Raw genomic sequence first — 18,935 nt, 5'->3', positions numbered from 1 at the left:
ATAATGATCAGACACTATACATGCATTGTTATTATTTCACAAATGATATTTATCTATAATCTTTACCTTCCCAACAGTTTCAAGTAAACATGGCTGCTGGGTTTCCAAATTATTCTTGGCTGAGTTCTGAAATGGATGAATAAATTGCTGAAGCAAGACCAGTTTAAATGCTTTGAGAGTTTGTTTCCGAAATCTGTAGTTGGCATTAACAGAACCCATTTTGACCTTCAGTCTGTGCAGAGTTTGCCTTTGTTCTTAGCTCCAGCTGTGTTCCAGTAGCTTTGAGAAATCCCACTGAGCCCCTCAAGAGACTTGTTTGCACCTGCAGCTGCACAGGTGCAACCTGCATAAATCACTGCTGGGGAATCACTACTTACAGCACGAGGAACATGTTAAAGGCTGACCTGGGCAGAGTGGGACCAGTCATTTGTGTATGAGCTGCGTGTCCTCTATTGGTTTGGGCAAAAACAATTTAAAAAGATTTTTTCATAAATCAAGTCTTTGTAAGGTGTTCTTACTACAGAAGTTTACAGTTCTTTAGAGGAGTGAAAAGTAGTTCATTTGTCAAACAAGGTGCTTGTGGGTTTACAAAATGCAAATGAGCCTGCTCCTGAATCCCCAGAGAATCCTTCCCTGCATCACAGATTTTGGAACTGTGTGTGTAGGCAGGTTGTGTTCAGAGTTTGTAGATGAGTTTAGAGATTTGTGAATAATCAGAATCTGGATTAAGAAGAAAGTTAACAAATCATCAAAGCCAATGTGATTATTTGTGTACATTCTTACTGCAGCACTATTCAGGGTATATCTTGCTAGAATGACTGAGAAAACAGATTATATTTTCCATGAGGACAGTGAACTAAATGTTTTGCTTACCCTAGTAAAGCAAAAGCTGAGTATTTTTATATGTGTGTATACTTAGAGTGCAGTTAAAGAGTAAGAATAAAACCCTTTGGAAAGGTGTCTCAGTGGATGGTAGTACTGACACACGAAGAAGTGTGGTGAGGTATTTATGTAGAAACTTCACTGGAAATTAAAGTTTTTAATAAATAGAATGGTGGGCTCTAGAACAGTCTTCCTAGGAAAGTAGTATACCAAAAAAACTGACTGTTGTTTAGAAGAAATTTGGTGGATTTATGAAAATTTCTGGTATTTATGACCTTAGTGGAATGAATTCACATTGAATGTGTCTTCCAGTCAGGGAGTGATCCTGAGATTCGTTATCAGTTGCAACATGTATGAAGATACCTGTTCATTAACAAACCAGAGTTTGCCAGAAGTTGCTTACTGGTAATACTTCTAAATGTATTGATTCTGTTTAAACTCTATCTCAGCCAGGGGGATTGAGTGTTTCAGGAAGCATCAAGAAGTTGACAGAGAAATATAGTGTAAAATTGCTGATTTTATAAGGAAGTAGATTTTGCTAAGGAGCAAAATGTTGATAATGCAGTCCTTAAAATAACTGAAAAGCAGAACATTTTTATTTGCTATGAAAGTCCTTTTCCAAAGCATTACCTGTGCTGAATATCCAGTTGTATGTTTGCTAACTGACTTGTAGTGAAATATTCAGCATCACTGTTTAGAACATTTCCTGCATTCATAAGGACGAACAACCACTTTTGTTTGTCCTTAATACAGGCCTCATTCTTCAAGAATTAATGGAAGAGTTAATAGCTTGAATGAATCATATAATTACTAATCAGTGATCAAACCATCTAATTTTGGCTATACTTCAGTATATTTGAAAACCAAAATATTTTCAACTTGATGTTGTGCTATGTTTTCTGATTAAAATTTTCAGCTATCAAGCAATGACAACACAAATTAAACACAGAACCAGTGAGTTTCAGCAGGATGCACCAACCTTCTTCCCTCTCCCTTAAACAAATGCAATGTTGTGTTCACAGGGCTGCTCTTGGTCTGTTATATTTGTGGATTTTGATGCCCATAACCGGAACAGACAGACCCTGTGCTCATTGCTGCCCCGGGAGTCAAGGTCTCATGTAAGTCATTAAAAGAAATTCACCTCAACAGAGTGTGGAGAAAACGAATGGATGTGAATTTTTAGTTGTATGGTGGACCTTCTGATCTGCCTGATAAAGGTGAAATTTACTTGGAACGTGTTAAATCTTTGCTTCTTAAGTGTCACTGTGATGCAGTAGTTTTTCTGAAGAGGAATGAAAATGGTGTTCTTTATTTTTTTAATACTTAGATTAAAATGTTAACCTCTTGGTAGCTTTCTAAACAGTTTTGAAATAAAATTTGAAATAACTTAAGTGAGATTTGCAGCCTTGGTAATTTGTTTTTCTTTTGGCCTAGTTTCCACTATACACCGTGTCTGCACTTTTGAGACCCTTTGTTTTAGCTTTAATTCTTTGTTTTGTCTGGGAAACAAGCCTTTAAGGTTAGCTTATCATAAATTGCTGAATATGAGTGATTTCTTTTTGTTATAAGCTATTGTTACAAATGTATTTCCTCAGTGAGTAAATCTAAGTGACATAAGTATAGATTAGTCAAAAAAACATCTATTTCAGTACTAGCATCAAAGGTAAATTTGGTGTTAGAAAATCAGTAATTTAAACTGAGTGATAATAGAGTTCTGCTTTTTTATTCATTCTGGAATATAATAGCAGTTTTGTTCATGAAACAGGCTATTAATCTTATACATTAATAGTTTACTTATTGTGTAGAAGAATTACAGCAGAGTTGTAATGTGCTGGATAATTAAAATAAAAGGCACTGTCAGCTACTTTTTTAATAGTCAAATGGTCTTTTAGAACTCTTGTTGTTTGTTATTTGCTGGAGACTTGAAATATTCCAACAGAAGCTGATTTTATAACTTACTTGTCCCATAGAAATCTTTGTGTCCTTTTCTTCCTTTTACGAGTTCGTGTCAGTCATATTGGAAAAAACAGTTATTTTAAACAGTTGACTATCTTGGCTATATCAGCAGAAAAGAATACTTTCTTGTGTGTTTCTGGAAGCTTACCTGTAGAGGTGATGCACTAGTTAGTAATTTTTCTTGTGTTTTTAATTCCGAATAGATCCACATGGTTCCTGAGAAGGTTGCTCATACTTTTTTTTGGAATTATTCTCTTTTCTTCCTAATTGACAGATAGGCTTGTTTGTTTCAGCACCCTAAGAATATTTCTGGAAAAGCTGTTCAGAAATGATGATTTAATCATAGGTACTTTTCAGCATTGCACCTTCATAAAATATTTGTGCTTCTTTTTGAGCATATGATACCCAAATGTTTGTGTTTCCTCCAGGAATAATCTGGAGAATATATTTAAAAAGCAAACAAACAAATAAAAATCCCCAAACACAAAGTGTTAGAATGTTTTCAATTATGCCTGCATATGATCAGCTGTAAAACAGGTGACATTCTGAGTCAAATGGAGTTCTCTTCTAAATTGTGTATCTGCACATTTGGTTTGTAGTTTATCCTGATACTTGCTAAGAAGTCTTATTTTGCACACTATTTCCCTATATTAGTGCTATGATTTTGATAATGTTCCAAATGTGTATTTCACTTAGTGAGTTAAACAGTCTTTGTTTGTGCATCAAATAATTGTCAGAGATCTAATTAAATTTGTAATGTCCTATTTCTCCCTCTGCTACAGAATACTGATGCAGCTCTTCTGCCCTGTCTTAGTTATCCTGCATTTGCTTTGGATGATGAGGTTCTGTTTGGTCAAACACTAGATAAAATTATTAGGAAGTTGAAAGGAAAATATGGATTTAAAAGATTTCTGAGAGATGGGTACAGAACAGCCCTGGAGGACAGAACGCGGCGTTATTATAAACCAGCAGAAATTAAGGTAAAATTCCTGTCCCATGTACCTGACACCCCTCCAGGCCCTGGAATCAGAATTGCACAGGGATTCCTAAAGGCTTCAAGGCAAGGAGATGCCTTCTGTAATTTGCATGTGCAGTTTTCAGAGATTGCTAAGTCAGCAAGTGAGTCATTGGTTTGTTTTGTAATGAATGTGCTTTCATTTACATTTAGGGTACAGTTGATTTCACATAACAAATAAGGAAATTATTTATCATTTCATTTCACAGCTGACTACAGTCTGAGTGTGTGGAAAACAGTTTTGCTTTTGATCACAGTATTTATCAGTTAAGGTTATCTAAATGAAAATTTGTTTCTTTTTTCCCCCGTAGTTTCTCTGTGAAAAATAAAAAATAGATTATTTAAATATTCTGCTTGAGAGCAAGCCACAGCAGACATAAAGGCACAGTTAAAGTGCCCACAGAATTAAGAAGCGATAACCTAAATGTACTAAAATATTTTTGCATTCATGTTTGTCTTTTGTTGCTTAGAAATTATTCAACAGGGTTATTCAGATACATGTCCTTAAATGAAAATGATGAAATGTCTGATGAATTTTCCTTCTTTGCAGCTTTTTGATGGCATTGAGTGTGAATTCCCTCTGTTTTTTATTTTTATGATAATTGATGGTAAGTATAGCTTTACATTCCTGTTCCTTAAAGGCATTAGAGAGATGAGCTTTTAGAGGAAAGATACAAAATTATTTTCCTGTCCTGCCAAAGTAAACCATAATGCAGTGACACTAAACATCTCATTGAGAGTTCTGCCTCCTGGGTTAAAAAACCCCAAGCATCCCTGTATTTCAGCATTTCTAATGTGCACTGGTTTTAGAATGTAACTCAATAAGGGTTTGTTACAAGCTTCAATCTGTGGCATTGTCCTGCATTGCCTTTTAAGCCTAAAAACTTTCAGATGTATCAGAACTTCACAGCAGCACGGGAGAGAACAGGGAGGGAGAACACACTGACATGCTCAATGTGCACCAGGGCTTTTCAAGTTCAGCATTGTGTGGCAATTGAATGAGAATTCAGAAGAGAAGAAAGGGAACCAGGAAAGGTCTAATTTCCTCCTGGCCACGATTTTTCATGTAGTCAGTCTGACTGAATAATAAAATAAAAATCAAAACAAGAGCAACAAAAACAACATTACCTAGCCCTTGACTTGAGGACAGGAGACACACCAGAGAAGTTCAAGGGATGATTTCAGGATAGAAGCTAAAACTTGCATAGAACAGAAGTCTGGGTAAGAAAATGAGTAGGGTTACAACTGTCAAAAAGATTTTTAGATGGAGTAAAATCTGTCCATCTTTTCTTTCTCCTGTAGCATGTTGAATAGTTTTCAGATAAAGACAGCGAGGGGCACAGAAATCTGCCATCAGCCTCGACTCCTCTGTCTGCGGCCACCCACAGACTAAAGTATTGTGTTTGAAGATCTAATAAGGTTTCACAACTGATATTTCTAAAGAAATGTTTGACATTTTTCGAACAGTGAGGCCCAAAACTGAGGAGAAAGGCACTGACATTTAATGCTGCCCACTTGCAGTTTTGAGAACAAAAATACAGTCATCTTCAACTGAAGTTAGCAAAAGAATAAAAAAAGCATTTTACTCTTCTTGTATACAAAAAACCCTAAAAAATACATACTTTGCACATACTGTCCTTGTCCTTTTTGCTTGGCCCACACTTCTAGACAGTAGAACAATTCTGTTAGTAGATTTTGTGCAAATGTCTCCAAAGCCACAGGCTTTCTTAATGCAAAATTTGAAGTGTATACTCAGCAATGGCAAAAAGACAATGACATGGGAGGAGCAGATACTGCTCTTACGTCATGACGATCCTTGAGTGTTTTGAAATAGTCCGGTGTGTCACTTAAAACAGACCCTTTTTTGTGTGCAAACTTTGATTGCATTTGTGTCTCTTGGCAACTATATATACTCCTGTATATACTCAGGAATATTTGAAAATGTAGTGAACAATACTTGTCAAGCTTTGGGTTTGATGGAGCACTGAAGAGCCATGGAAAGAAAAAAAATTTGGTGGTTGAAAAAGGGAATATTAGTATAAGATTTATGATGTAAAGTTTTTATCTAGCTTGTTCCCCTTTAAATGTTAAAAAATATTCTACTTTAAAACATCACCTTGCTTGTCAAATAGATGTGTTTTCTTTGAGCAGAAAAGGGTTTTATATTGTTAATATATATTTTCATTTAAGAACTTTCAATAAACTGAACATTGATCATGCTGGTATTCATCAGATTCATCTTGGGAAGTTCTGCTAAAACAACTTTTAAGGGACTGGTAGTCCCAAGCATACCAGTGCCTCCCAAAAAGCAGCATCAGGGAGTTGACTGTTGTGATCTACAGATCCATCTTTTACTTTTCATGAGCTATTTAGTGTGTAGGCACTAAATATTTAGTTTTGAAAAGTAAACACTGGAATTTTTTTTCTTCTTCTTTTATGAACTTCAAGGTCATGGAAAAATTATTTCTTCCATTAAATCAATTATTGTTTGATTATTTTTAGGCATTTTTAAAGGAAATCCTACACAAGTAAAGGAATATCAGGATCTTCTGGACCCTCTGCTTCAACATACACCTGAAGGTATTATCTGGAAATGGTTCTTCTGAAACACTTGTAGCTTTTTATTGATCTGAAATTATAAAAAAATTGACCTTCCTATTAATGTATATTGTGGTCAGAGCAAAGGAGAAGTAAGAATATCAACATGTTTCCCAATGGCAAAATACTAATTCTAAAATAACCTCTTTTGTGTAGATACATGGCATCATAAAGTGTGATAATAAAAATAACGTTATCTGGAAAAATGCTACTGATACTAATGTAAGATTTACACTGTGCCCACTCATTCCTCCCCTCCTTCACCTCTGCTTCATTGTTTACAAAGTTCACTTTGACTTTTCAGGCAAATATTAACTACCAGCAGTCAGAGTGTTTCACTGTCCCACTTGGACACATCATTCATTGTCACTTAATTCTGAAAGCTTTAAAAAATAATTTGGTATATGCATGTGAAATTGTTTCCAGCTTAGAGGTGGGAAAGTAGCAATATAATCATTTAAATATAAATGTTCTCTTATTTAAATTGTGCGCTTCAGGATTTTTGTGGCACTGCAGATAAGGCTAATAGTGACCTTGTCAGGTACATCCATCCAAAATTTAGTTAAAAAAAAGACCGTAAGTTTGAGTGGGAGGAAAAGAAATGGCCTGAGAACAGAACAATCCAGTTTTAAAACTCAGCATTTTAGTCACCTGTTCTTACATCTGTGGTACAGTTATGCAAGTACATGCAGAATATGACTTGTTCTTTAAACTTTTTGAAGTTAATTTCTTTAAGACAATCAAACATTCCCTTACCAAATTTGCATTATGTAGCAAATTTTTCTTGCTGGTTGGTGCTTTTTTCTGATTATTAATGAGTATTTGAAGTTTTGTGGACACTAAATTAATCTTGTGGCTCCTTTTGTTGAATGTCATCACAAATGCCAGGTCTTAAAATTTCTGGATGTGTTTTGGTGCCTCACTCATTTGAACATTGTCTCTCTAATAACTCTCTCTTTTCCATTTTTTCTTGGCTTCTTCCCACTAAGGTTGTTTTTCTAAGCAAAGAGTAAAACACTACAACTTTATTCTGTTTATCACCTGTTCTTTATCCAAATTAATTCAAGAGTAGAGCCATATTAAGGTGGAATTAAATTATGCGGGAAGCATATTAATTTGCTTTTCAATTTCATGTAATTAGGTCAATCATTTGTAATCATGTCTCACAATTCCTGATGCATGTCCACTTAAAGAGTTTTGATATAACGTTAATTGATCTCCAATGATCAGCAATACTTGTGGCATAATTCTAGATACAAGGTATGTATCTTCCAGTAGAGAAGTTATGCCATTTTGTTTCATGTTGTTTCAAAGTTCAAGTGTTGGTTTTAAACATTTAATGAATAAAAGTGTGCAAAACCAAGTTGAGTTGTTTTGAGCAGGAATTTTAGTTGGAAAGAGTTGTCTGATACTGAGCCTGTGTTAACTGGGGGGCACAATACCCCAAGTGTTTCACTGGGACCCAGCGTTCATTGCTTTTGGTTAAGCCTTCTTAACTGAACTGCATTTTCCTTCAGGTGACTTTTTTAGTTTTAGTTTGCACAGAAGGTGCTGCACAGATAACATACCTGTTCTGGGTAGAAATTCTGAGGAAATGTCTGGTGAAATACAAAGTAGTTTAGTATTGTCCTGGGATTCCTCACTGCAGAGATAACAATGAATGACAATCTCTGTTCAATCAAACTGTTACTGGGGTGCAATTTTTCCTGGTTTGGATCCACTTCAGCTTTATTAGAGGATGCCAGTCAAATAATGAGGAAAGTGATATTTACTTACTGGCTGTGCTTGCTGTCCAATTCTCCAGGGTGCCCTGTTGTCCCCAAGTATTACTACGTGCCTGCTGACTTTGTGGAGCTGGAGAAGAAGAGCCCTGGCAGCCAGAGGAGGTTCCCCAGTAACAACGGGCGTGACGGGAAGCTGTTCCTGTGGGGCCAGGCCGTGTACATCATTGCCAAGCTGCTGGGTGAGAGCTGAGCACCTGCAGCAGCTGTGCACTCTGTGTTCCTCTTGAATCTGAACAACATTCTGGCTTGAGTTTTGAATGGACCTTGAGTGGCTTGTGTGTCCTCTGTCAGGCAAAAATTGCTTTGCAGTCTTTTTTTTTTTTTTATGCCGCCTACTATAAAGCTTAGTGGAATATTTCATAGAGTACTGAAAATCTAAATAAGATGATAGATTTATTTTTTTTCCTGGCTTTCCCTCTTATTTCTTTTTCTTCATGACAGAATATATTAATGTGATGCTTTCTGGGTTAACTGTATCAGCTGCACCTCTACAGTAATGTTTGTAAGTGATTTATAGCATTGAATTAAAATTATTGACTGTTTTAATCAAGACAGGTCGAAACTTTGAATAGCTGCAGTCTCAGAGAAAGTTAATGATTTATTCTTGTGTTATTTTTACCCTTTTAAAAAGAAGAAACTGTATGAGCAATTGAAAGTGTGTATCAAAGTCTGACCATTGAAGGTTGTTACGGTGCATTTCAGTCACAAACTAACTCTCAGTCTTACTTGAAGTGATTTTATTATAGGCTAATGCATAAAGAGTGGTTAATCCAGAAAAATCTTCACAGTTGGGTTTTTTCTTTAGGATTTCTTGTAGGAGAAAGATTTATTTTAACATGATCAGCAGGTAATCAGTAGATGGAGTTCTGGAAACTATTTTTCCCACCAAAGGGAAACAGGCTATTGGTAACAAAAATGAGAAAAATTGAAGGGGAGTTTAAAAATTCAGCAGTTGGCAAGAACAGTGGATTTCTCTTCAGCTATGGAGGGACAGGGTATGTCTGGTGCTCCACCTGTTTGGTTTTGCTGTATTCCTTGCAAAATTCCTCTTTTAGCCAATGTTTCAAAGGAAATGCAGGCAATCCCACTGTTAATTAAAAAACTAATTTGTCTTCTAAGTGTATTAGCCAAGTAATTCTCCAGTGTGTGTGTGTGTAGGTATACTGTAGTAGTTACACTAGTATTGATCTTATGAATATTTGTGTATTTCTGTACCTGCAGAATGCTGGTTAAATAAATTCTATTTATAGTTTGCTAACTGTTATTTGTGTAACATAACATTCTTGTGTTTCAGTTCTTTGCTGAACATTCTTACACACTGCTTTTTCTAAATAGTTGTGCTAAATCTTTTTTTGAAATGTTGTCTTTAGTAACTGTTTCCTTTATTGTTTCAAAACTTTTTTTCCACTTTATTTGCTACTTTTCATTCACCCTCTCTTTTTTTTTCCCAAAATATTCAAAATTTCAATGTAATTTTTTCCCGCTTCTGTCATAATCCTTGCAAACAAGGTTTGGAGATCTTACAGCAATGTGTTCACCACTGGTTATATCAGGAACTCCATTTACTCATACTAATTTAGAATTGGTGCATTCAATTTTGCTCCTTACTGGTGAAAACCTACCTGAATAACAATCTTGTCCTTGATGAAAGTGTTTGTGTGTTACTTTGCTTGTTGGTGGCCGCTAATTAAGCGGAAGCCTGGCTCCAAATACTTTGATATCTTGGGAAGGTATTGGTTTCCCATTTCATTATCCATTCAGAAATCATTGTGTTGCCTCCAGGGTATCAATTAATTTGTGTTTGTTCAGCCTTCTCACTCCTGCTGTGTAGGCAGCACACAGTATCACCTTTGTAGCTCCTGCTGCTGTCTCTGGGCCTGGGCTCTGCCTCTTGAGGTCCAAATATTTCTAAATGCAGCAACACGAACCTGAGTCAATTCTTACCCTCCCACAGAGGGGCAAACAGAAATAGGGAAATCAAAATTTTGATCCTTCTTACAAATGCTCCAAGTAATAGAGGCAGTAAAAGTGCCTGTGTGTCACTGTTGGAAGGCACCCCATGTTTATGCAACTGAAAAACTTGTTTATGAAGGAAAAAAGCATGTGTTTTGCAGGTAGTGATGCTGTTTTTCACAGAATTTCCTTCTTGCTTTGGATGAGGAGGTTTGTAAAACCTTTATGTTAAGGTTCCCATTTTGGAGTAAGGGAAAGGAATCTCAGGTATTCAGCTGAACTGAAAATTCACTCAGTCTTTTGTTTAGTAGCTCTCTTTCCTTTGTTTTTCCTTAGAATTTTTGTATCTTGTTCTGTGGATTCAGTGCTGCCTGGAACTAAGAGTTTTAGTAATATTTTTATAGACCAAATGGATTGAATGTTGTCAGCTTCTGCTGATGCAGATAAGGAGCTAACAAAGGAATCTGCTTTTGCAGTCCAATACTTGTATTTGTGATAATGGTGATGAATATTCACTAGGAGTTAGCTTGTTTTATATTAGTCTATTGATACAGTTCTTTAAATATGAAATTATTCTGACCATATATTTTAATTACTGAGCAATGTAAATCAGTGTTAAAACCAGTGGAAATAGAACATATATCCTGGAAACCTCTCGTTTTTAAGAACTATGAGGCAGAGCCCATTGATCTTGAAATCATTTGGTTAATTTATTTCATTGCATCAGCAGTACTTCACATAATTCAAGTAGTTTCCATTCCTTTAGCCAGCATAAGAATTCTGTGTGGACTGGAGCTTAGATGAGTGGTTTGCTCAGATGTGGTTTGGTAATTCATGTGTCAGTATATTAATCTATTGTTCATAGCAATCTTCTATCTTCTAGCTTTGCTTGGGTTTGTGTTCATGGATCATGGCCCTGCAGGAGCAGTGCAGAGCCAGGAACAGGGTCCTCTCCTGGCTGCAGTCCAGCTGCATGGTCCCAGCAGGAGGCTGAGGACAGGACAGCATCCAGGGCTGGCAGAGCTCCCGGCAGCAGAAGTTCTGGCAGGGCTTCCCCCTGCGCTGCCCAGCCAGGGCCCCTCACTGCTGCCCGTAGGTTTGCTCCCCACTGCCCCATTACTTTGTGCAGTCCTAGCCCTGGCAAGCTTCAGGCAGGGCATATTTTGAGCTTTAAGCTGTTGCCTTCATTTACTCTGTGGTGTAGCATTCAGAAACATTCTGATCAAGGCAGAGCTGGTTTTCTCATGGAGCTGAGTGGAGCCATGAGTCACTCCTGGTTTAGATTAATACCTTATTCCCTTGGGTTGGGGCTTTTAAGAATAGGTACAAAATTGTTGACTTTGAGATAGAAGAAATGAGAATGTGTTTTGACTTACTCTGTAGCAGAAATTAGATGAAGTTTGGACAGTTTCCTGTCAAAATACAATTTTGGCAGGGGAATGCTTATTTTAAGGGTATAATAGCTCATACTCGATTATGAACCTGTATTCCAGGAATTTGCTGAAACTTTTTAATAGTATATTTTTATTGGAGGGCTTAATTTTTTTTTAAGGAGAGGGTTAAAATACTGGGGTTTTAGGTTTGGTAGGGTTTCTCCACCCTCCATGTAAAAAACACCACATAGACTTTGCTAGTTTTCAAATACCTTTAGTTAGGTTTTTTTTCACAATTTCTTCGTGAGATACCATACTGAGAGGTACCTTTATCTCTTGTCCTTTCCAGGATTCAAGTCATGTGATTACCTTGAGATAGAGGCTGTCTGCTTTTCTTCAAAGCTAAACAATTTTTGATGGTCATTAAGTTTATAGTTAAAGCTCTAGAGTAATTCCATGGTTGTGAATTAAGGGCTTTTTACGTGACTTGTGTTGTGGAGTATGTTGTCTGCATCTAATCTACTAACATACCTTTGTGAGCAAATAAAGGTTTGGTTTTATATACTACAGTATTGTAATTAGCTGTAGCAAGAACAATGCTTGAGTCACTCATTTTAAAATTAATGGAATTCTGAATTTTTCAGAATGTGCTTTTATAAGTCAATCTAAAACAAAGCAGAACCAACTACAACACACAAGTTGACATGACTTCTTCACAAAAGCTGCAGAAAGTACTCAAGTCATTCTGTATTTTTATTGTCATTTGCTTTCAGCTGATAAATTAGTGAGTCCTAAAGATCTCGACCCCATTGGCCGGTATGTACCCCCCGAGGACCAGCGGAACATCAGCATGAGATTTTCAAATCAGGTAAGCATTAGCTTAGTATTACAATATTTTTACAGGAAAATTGTCATCTAAGTGCTCTAATATTGCAGTTAAAGTTCAAGGAAAGTATTCAATGTGTGTATATTTTCTGAATTGCTGGAGGAGTGCTTTTAAAAGGAAGATTATAACAGCTGCAGTTTTGGGGAAGTGATGCACATTTGCCTTCAAATTAAGTGATGCAGTCAAAATGATAGATAAAATGTATGTTTAAATAGGTGCTAATAAGTATGTGTCTTTGAGTTATGTCAGGAAGGCAAGAATGAGCCTGCTTTTCTTACACCTTCAAAGTAATTTCAACTGCAACATATTAATATTTTTTGTATTCAGAGCTCCTAAGAGCTACAAGGATGAGGTTCTTTTTTTGGTGTGGTTGAGACACCATCCCTGGAGGTATTTAAAGGATGTGCAGATGTGGCATTTACGAACAGGGTTCAGTGGTGGGTTTAGGAGTGTTGGGTCAATGGTTGGACTGGATGATTGTGAAGGTCCTTTCCAGGCTTAATGATTCTGTGATTCCATGTGCTCCTGTATTTGGATTAAATGCATGGCAGGAGTGAGTGACCAGGGATGGGGACTTCTTGAAACACAGTTAATTCAAATCTGTAGTGGATGGGATAGCAAGATATGAACATGTCTGTATGTAGGGGAGTTCTTTTATTAAAGAGGTAAGAACTGTGTGTATGGAAATGTGTACTAAAAGATGTGTTTCAGCCTTTTTTATTTCTTGGTATGAGGCATGTATATTTAAGAAGTTCCTTGTTCAGCATGGTGAATTTGTTATTGAAGCATAAAAGATGAAGTATTTATCTTAAGATTCACTCCAAGTTCAGAACTGAAGAATGTTTTTCTTGTTCTATCCAAATGCTGCTTATCCCCTCAGTTTCCTACTATTTCCTGTTACCAAGGTAATTCATGTGCCTGGCTGTTGGTTCATTCATAATGAGACTTTCATTGTTCACAGTGCAGCACTTGTGCCATGTTCCTGTGAGATAATGAAAGCTCAGTGATGTCATTTGTTCCTGGTTTCTCTGTTTGTTCTTACATCATGGGATTATGAATGTGACAGAACCTGGGAGCTGCTGGCCCTTGTAGGGGTGCCCTCAGGAGGAGCCTGTACTGAGTCAGGGTTGCTGCAGCCCATCCAATTCCTCTTTCTTTGATTCTTCAAACCAGTCACTTTTAATATGCCACAGCTGAGCACTTTGAAGAAGATGAGGCTTTGTTCTAAAGGCACTCTATGACTCATCAGGAAATGTCTTAGTAGAAAAGTATTTTTACTGCTATTTGGGGTACCCAGTATGTGATAGGCAATTTCCACATCCTCAGAGAGAAATAGCCTCTGCCCTGAGAGCTTCCCAAAACTGAGAATAAATAATACAATGGTAATTTATTTTCTCTTAACTTACTCATCGAGGGCCACTTACTGAGTCACTAGAGAACTTAGTAAAATGCAGCTACCTGGTAAAATTCAGCAATGTAATAGGGACTTCAAAAGTCAACAGTGTTGAATGCATTGAAAATAACTTAAACAGCTTTTTGATATTTTACTTCATCTGCAGACAATGCATGAAGAAGGAAGGAAATTCTGGGCATGCCTAGGTCTGCTTATAGCTCTGTTCTTCCCAGTGGTGATATTCCTTTGCCATAGATGACTGTGCACGTGTTTCTTCAATATGTAAATGACAAAACTATCCAAGATGTGGTTCCCAGTGTGGGTTAGAAGGAAGGGATGCCCTTCTGAGTTAGTGAGAAATGGAGCCTCTGGCATCAGGCCTTTGGCATTGCAGCCTCTGAGCAGCAGTGTGACAGAGATGGTGACCAGAAGGGTTCATGTCCCGGTATGGCCAGCCAGGTGGTTGTGGAATTTCTTTGGGATTGTTTGTACTGAAACAGCTGCTGAAGTATTTTGGGTGGTTTTACTGCTACAGCAGTATCAGGGCAAAATGTTCCTTCATGCAGATGTCAAATGGGTCATCATTAAGAGAAGGTTAAAGATGCAAAAATGTCCTGACATGACTCAGGTGAGCTGTATCAGCAAAGGTCTTCAAGTTCCAGCCAAGAGTCTTGAGTTTGGCTTTTTTTAATCCACATTTTAGATTTGTTTAAACAGTTTGTCTGAATATTTGATTATGCCATTTTATCTAATTGAGCTAATTTATGCAAAATCAGTATCTAGTATTTGCCTTAAAGTGCAGGGAAAATGACTAAAAATACCATACAAAATGAGAACACAGCACATCTTAATGATGTCTTTAGAAATCAAAAGTAGTTTCTTCTCTTTAATGATGTCTTCTCTTTTCCATATAGCTAAAGAATTTCAGTTAAATTGAACAGAAAAGTATTTCCACTTGTATTAAATTTTATTCCTGTAAGCCATAAACAAGGATACACAAAACTTTCAAATACCCATGTATATAAATTTTGTTGTGATACAGTGTTTTGGCAGGAGATGTACCAAAAAGAAGGCTTTTAAAATTTTTATTTGAAACTCTGTGCTGAGTAAATATTTCTTCAAGAAATGTGTTTTCCATGTAGGCATATTTTCATACTGTGGTTGCATTGACTATAAACTCTAAACACTTGCCACTGAAAAAATGTGATTAATTTAATATATTTGTGGCTTTGGTGCCTCTATAAAAATATGTTCGATACCCACATAATAGTGTAGATTTAAGCAAGCAATGGAAAGTATTTAAAATATGCCAACCTTACTTTTACAGCTTGGAAGCATCAATGAAAAATTAGGCAAAGGAAAGTAAGGTAATATAGACCCCCAAAGGCAAAAGTGCTATGAAAACTGTATATATAACTATGTATAATTACAGCTGTGAGTGCATCAGAAAATCAGATCAGAGGACAATCTCATTGCTTGTGGAAAACTGAGGCATCAGTTGAGCAGTACAGTAAAAACCTAATGGCCACTAATATTAATTTGGTCTGTTTATAGTTTGAAGGAAATGTTTTTTCTCCTAATTCAATGCCAAAACCCCCTATTTTCCACTTTCAGGAGGCTGTGTTCATATGCCCTTGGGCAAGTGCCAGTGTGGTTGGTGCCAGAGCAGGGCTGCCTTTGCTAGGTTTTTTTAGTCTGTGTTCCAAAGCACAATGAGGTCTAACAGCAGTCAGAGAGGTTCTTTCTCCTTTGCTTTGCAGCCCTAATGGTCACCTTAGAGCCCATTCAGGAATTTAAAAAAAAAAAAAAATTGAATCATCCATACTCTGTTTGCTTTGAAAGGAGATAATGCAGGGAATTCTCGTTCAGGGTGACTCTGTAGAACTGGATTCCTTAGAAGAGCTTATTTTGTTACTTCTCTTTACTGTCTCCAGATTTGGGAGAGATTATAACTCAGTCTGGGTTGTTGCATTCTGTTTTGGGAGGATGTAGTGTGGAGGAGGGCCTGGATGGTAACAATAATGTTTGAGAAATGAGGTAGGGTGGGGGTTTTTTGGAATTGTTTTGTATTTTACTGGCACATGTGAAAGACGGTTTATTGCTGTCTCATGTTTAATTTCATTTTTAACAAAAAATCATAATCTGACTAAATTGCCGGAGTAGGACTATTTTATCTTCTGAGTTAAGGTGAAATATGTGTTTACGGTTACAATTAATTGACTGAATTCTCTGCATGTGATGACTGTATTCTTTTAATGTTTTGCTGTGTGGAGTTAGCAATCATTTGTAAGGATTTCATTTCAGTTACCGGGAATTAAGATGAATGCCTATTGATGAAGAGAATTGGGAAGAGAATATTCAAAATAATAGACTGCTTTTTTTTTTTTTATTTTCAGGGAAATAGATAACGTGTAAAGAAGGAACTAAAATTATTAATTGTAGGTAGACTGAGATAATTTAAGATTTTTTATGTTTAGGATTAGAGCATGTCTAATTTGGATGGAACCATATTGGATGATTTGTTTTGTCATATTAATTATAAACATATTCTTGCTTTCATTCCTGTTAATTCAATTGTCTACCACAGTTAACACAATTCTAAACCTCCAAACACTCTCTTGGAATTTGAGGCACATAGGTGTGCTGTGTTTGATTTCAGGGGTCTGGTGTGTCAGTGCCAATGGGCACAGGGTGGTCAGCAGTGGTCAGTGCTGCCAAAAGCAACTCAGTGCCAATGGGCACAGGGTGGTCAGCAGTGGTCAGTGCTGCCAGAGCAGCTCTGTGACCATTGGGTTGTGGGTCAGGAGCAGCCAGGTGGGTCATGGGGGTGCAGTGCAGTCTCTCCTGTTGTGAGCTGTTTCCGTTGGCCTCTCCTCGCTCCGTGTGCTTGGAAAGCCCGGTGGGTACCATTTCCATCGGGGCTCTTCAATGCTCTGCCCCCTCTCTCACATGCTCACAATGAATGGGGTTTTTTCAGAGTTCTGAGGTTTCCTGGCAGTGTAAAGCAGAAAGGCACAGTGGTAACATCTGTGCAGAGAGAGTGCAGCAAAAGGCTGATACTGAGCTGCTTTCTCTGCTTGTGCCAGGAAAGGAGTAAGGGATTTTTCCCTTTATCCTACCTCCAACAGTTTATAACCTTGTTAAAAACGATGATTTTTTTTTTTTTTTAAGTTCTTCTTTTTGGAGAGGAAGAACAACGAATCAGTCTTTTATCTTGTTCTTCTGAGGTATATTTATCATCTGCACAGCATGCAGAATGCAGCTGAAACCGACCCTTCTGCCAAGGATCCAAGGTGGAAACACAAGGCAGGAGGGGGAGCCTGGGCAGGGGGGCTGTTGTGGTGTCTCAGGGAGACAGTGATTGATGTTATGGGAATCTGAGCTGGCCTTATTAGACAAATGAGAAAGCCAAGACATTAAAATGGAACTTCTAACAACAACCAGATTTATTTAGTGGAATATTTAGCAGTTTAATGCTTTTCCGTATCTCTTTTTTTAAAAATATACAGGAAATGCTATCTAGCACAATCATTGTTGGAAAGGGTGACTTACATTTTTGAGTGTTTTATCTGTTATTTTGATCTGTGTTTCTCTAGGCCCCTACTTGTGATCCTCCAGGCTGTGACATGTCAAATGACAGTGAAAGTAACTTTCTGTTTAATGTTGCAGCAATCCTGTAGTTGTGCTGCAATGATAGTTACATTTTTCCCACAATACTTTGAAAGATCTAGTAGTTTTTAACACAGACTTTGTGTTGTGCCAGCTGTGCATTTGTGTAGTCTTGGCCTGTGTTAGAACCACCATTTAATGCTGTAAATGAATCCTGTCCTTGGCTGTGTGTGAGAGGCAGAACTCATGGGCTATATACGTTTTACAGGCTGTGGTTACACAGTCCTGCTAAGTTCTTTATTTAGAGGGTAATAATTGAGTCTGAACTTGAAGACCACTGCCCAGGTTAGATGACAGGCTGTCTACAAATCAATAATCTTGGAAGGGGCTCTCTCATTTTCAGGTGGGGTATTTGTTTTATACACAATGATTATGGCCGAGTTTTGGGTTGAGTTTTCCTACTGTTCATATTAATGCAAGTGATAGCACAATGATCTTATTCTGAACACGAAAATCTTTTAATGTCACTTCCAACTTCTTCATCTGGTGTCTTTGTGCATATACTTTCATCAGAAACTTATTCCATGTGGCAAAAAGTCCAAAATTTTTAGTGCAAATGTGTTGCTGACAGACTTCTGGGAAAATGTTACCAAGAATTTCTTCTGCAAATCCCTGAGATCTTTATTGATACCAAGGCTCACAGATGCCTGAGCAAGCAATTGTTCCCTCTGAACTTCTTGTTCTGAATCTTTGTCTACCCTTCTATCATCACAAAAAATGCTGTCCTTTTATACAATTGATAGAAGATGTGTTTAATTTCTGTCATTCATGTTCTGGTAGTCTCTATTCAAAAGCAGGCAAGAAACATTTTTAGCAATGAAAATGTGAGCTGCTCTTTAGTTCTGTCATTTTACAGCCAGTGAATGCCAGAGGAGTGAACAAGGACTAGGGTGGTTGTTCATAGCTCATTCTGCCAGTGACAGAAAAGGTGCATTGCCAGTTTGAGACCCAGGGAGTCAAGTCAATGATCTCACCTAGCATGTTGAATTCACTCCTATTTGCATGGCTTCCTGATGTAAAATGCTAGTATTTATTTCAAACATGAAGTGTCTGTGTAATAATGCAAGGAAATGCAGCTGTCCTCTGTAAAATGTAATATGTCTTTCATGTCACTAAAGAACAGCTGTCTGATGACAATTTTTCAGAGTAAAGGGTTGAAATCATCAGGTCATTATTCATAAGTGAATTTTATTGTTTACCCAAAAAGCTGAATAATTTCACTCATAAAAAAATTATGTATCAAACCTTTAGGTCATATTAGGCATATAGGAGATATATTGATTGGATAAATTCTAAATTTTTGTATGAAATAAAATATTTTCCCCATGTAGTTCTTCTTAATTAAAGAAACGCCCAAACTAATCCAAAAAGTATAATGATTACCAGAAGTCTATTTATTACTAATTCCCAAAATTGTGTCTTGCAG

At 37.0% G+C, this 18,935-nt stretch overlaps 1 protein-coding gene across 7 annotated transcripts in view; it reads left to right on the top strand.

Annotated features, from left to right (window-relative positions):
- Positions 1–18,935, top strand: part of PHKB (phosphorylase kinase regulatory subunit beta) — a 70,162-nt gene that overhangs the window by 25,493 nt on the left and 25,734 nt on the right. For all 7 annotated transcript variants that reach the window (XM_039558143.1, XM_039558145.1, XM_039558138.1 and 4 more), the window contains 6 exons: positions 1,905–2,000; positions 3,621–3,818; positions 4,404–4,461; positions 6,356–6,433; positions 8,256–8,414; positions 12,335–12,429. In XM_039558143.1, coding sequence (XP_039414077.1) covers positions 1,905–2,000; positions 3,621–3,818; positions 4,404–4,461; positions 6,356–6,433; positions 8,256–8,414; positions 12,335–12,429 — 684 coding nt within the window. The remainder of the gene's footprint in view (positions 1–1,904; positions 2,001–3,620; positions 3,819–4,403; positions 4,462–6,355; positions 6,434–8,255; positions 8,415–12,334; positions 12,430–18,935) is intronic.

The sequence above is a fragment of the Corvus cornix genome, chromosome 11 (assembly GCF_000738735.6).
Source record: "Corvus cornix cornix isolate S_Up_H32 chromosome 11, ASM73873v5, whole genome shotgun sequence".
Taxonomy (NCBI): Eukaryota; Metazoa; Chordata; class Aves; order Passeriformes; family Corvidae; genus Corvus; species Corvus cornix.
This window is presented reverse-complemented; position numbering and strand designations above follow the sequence as displayed.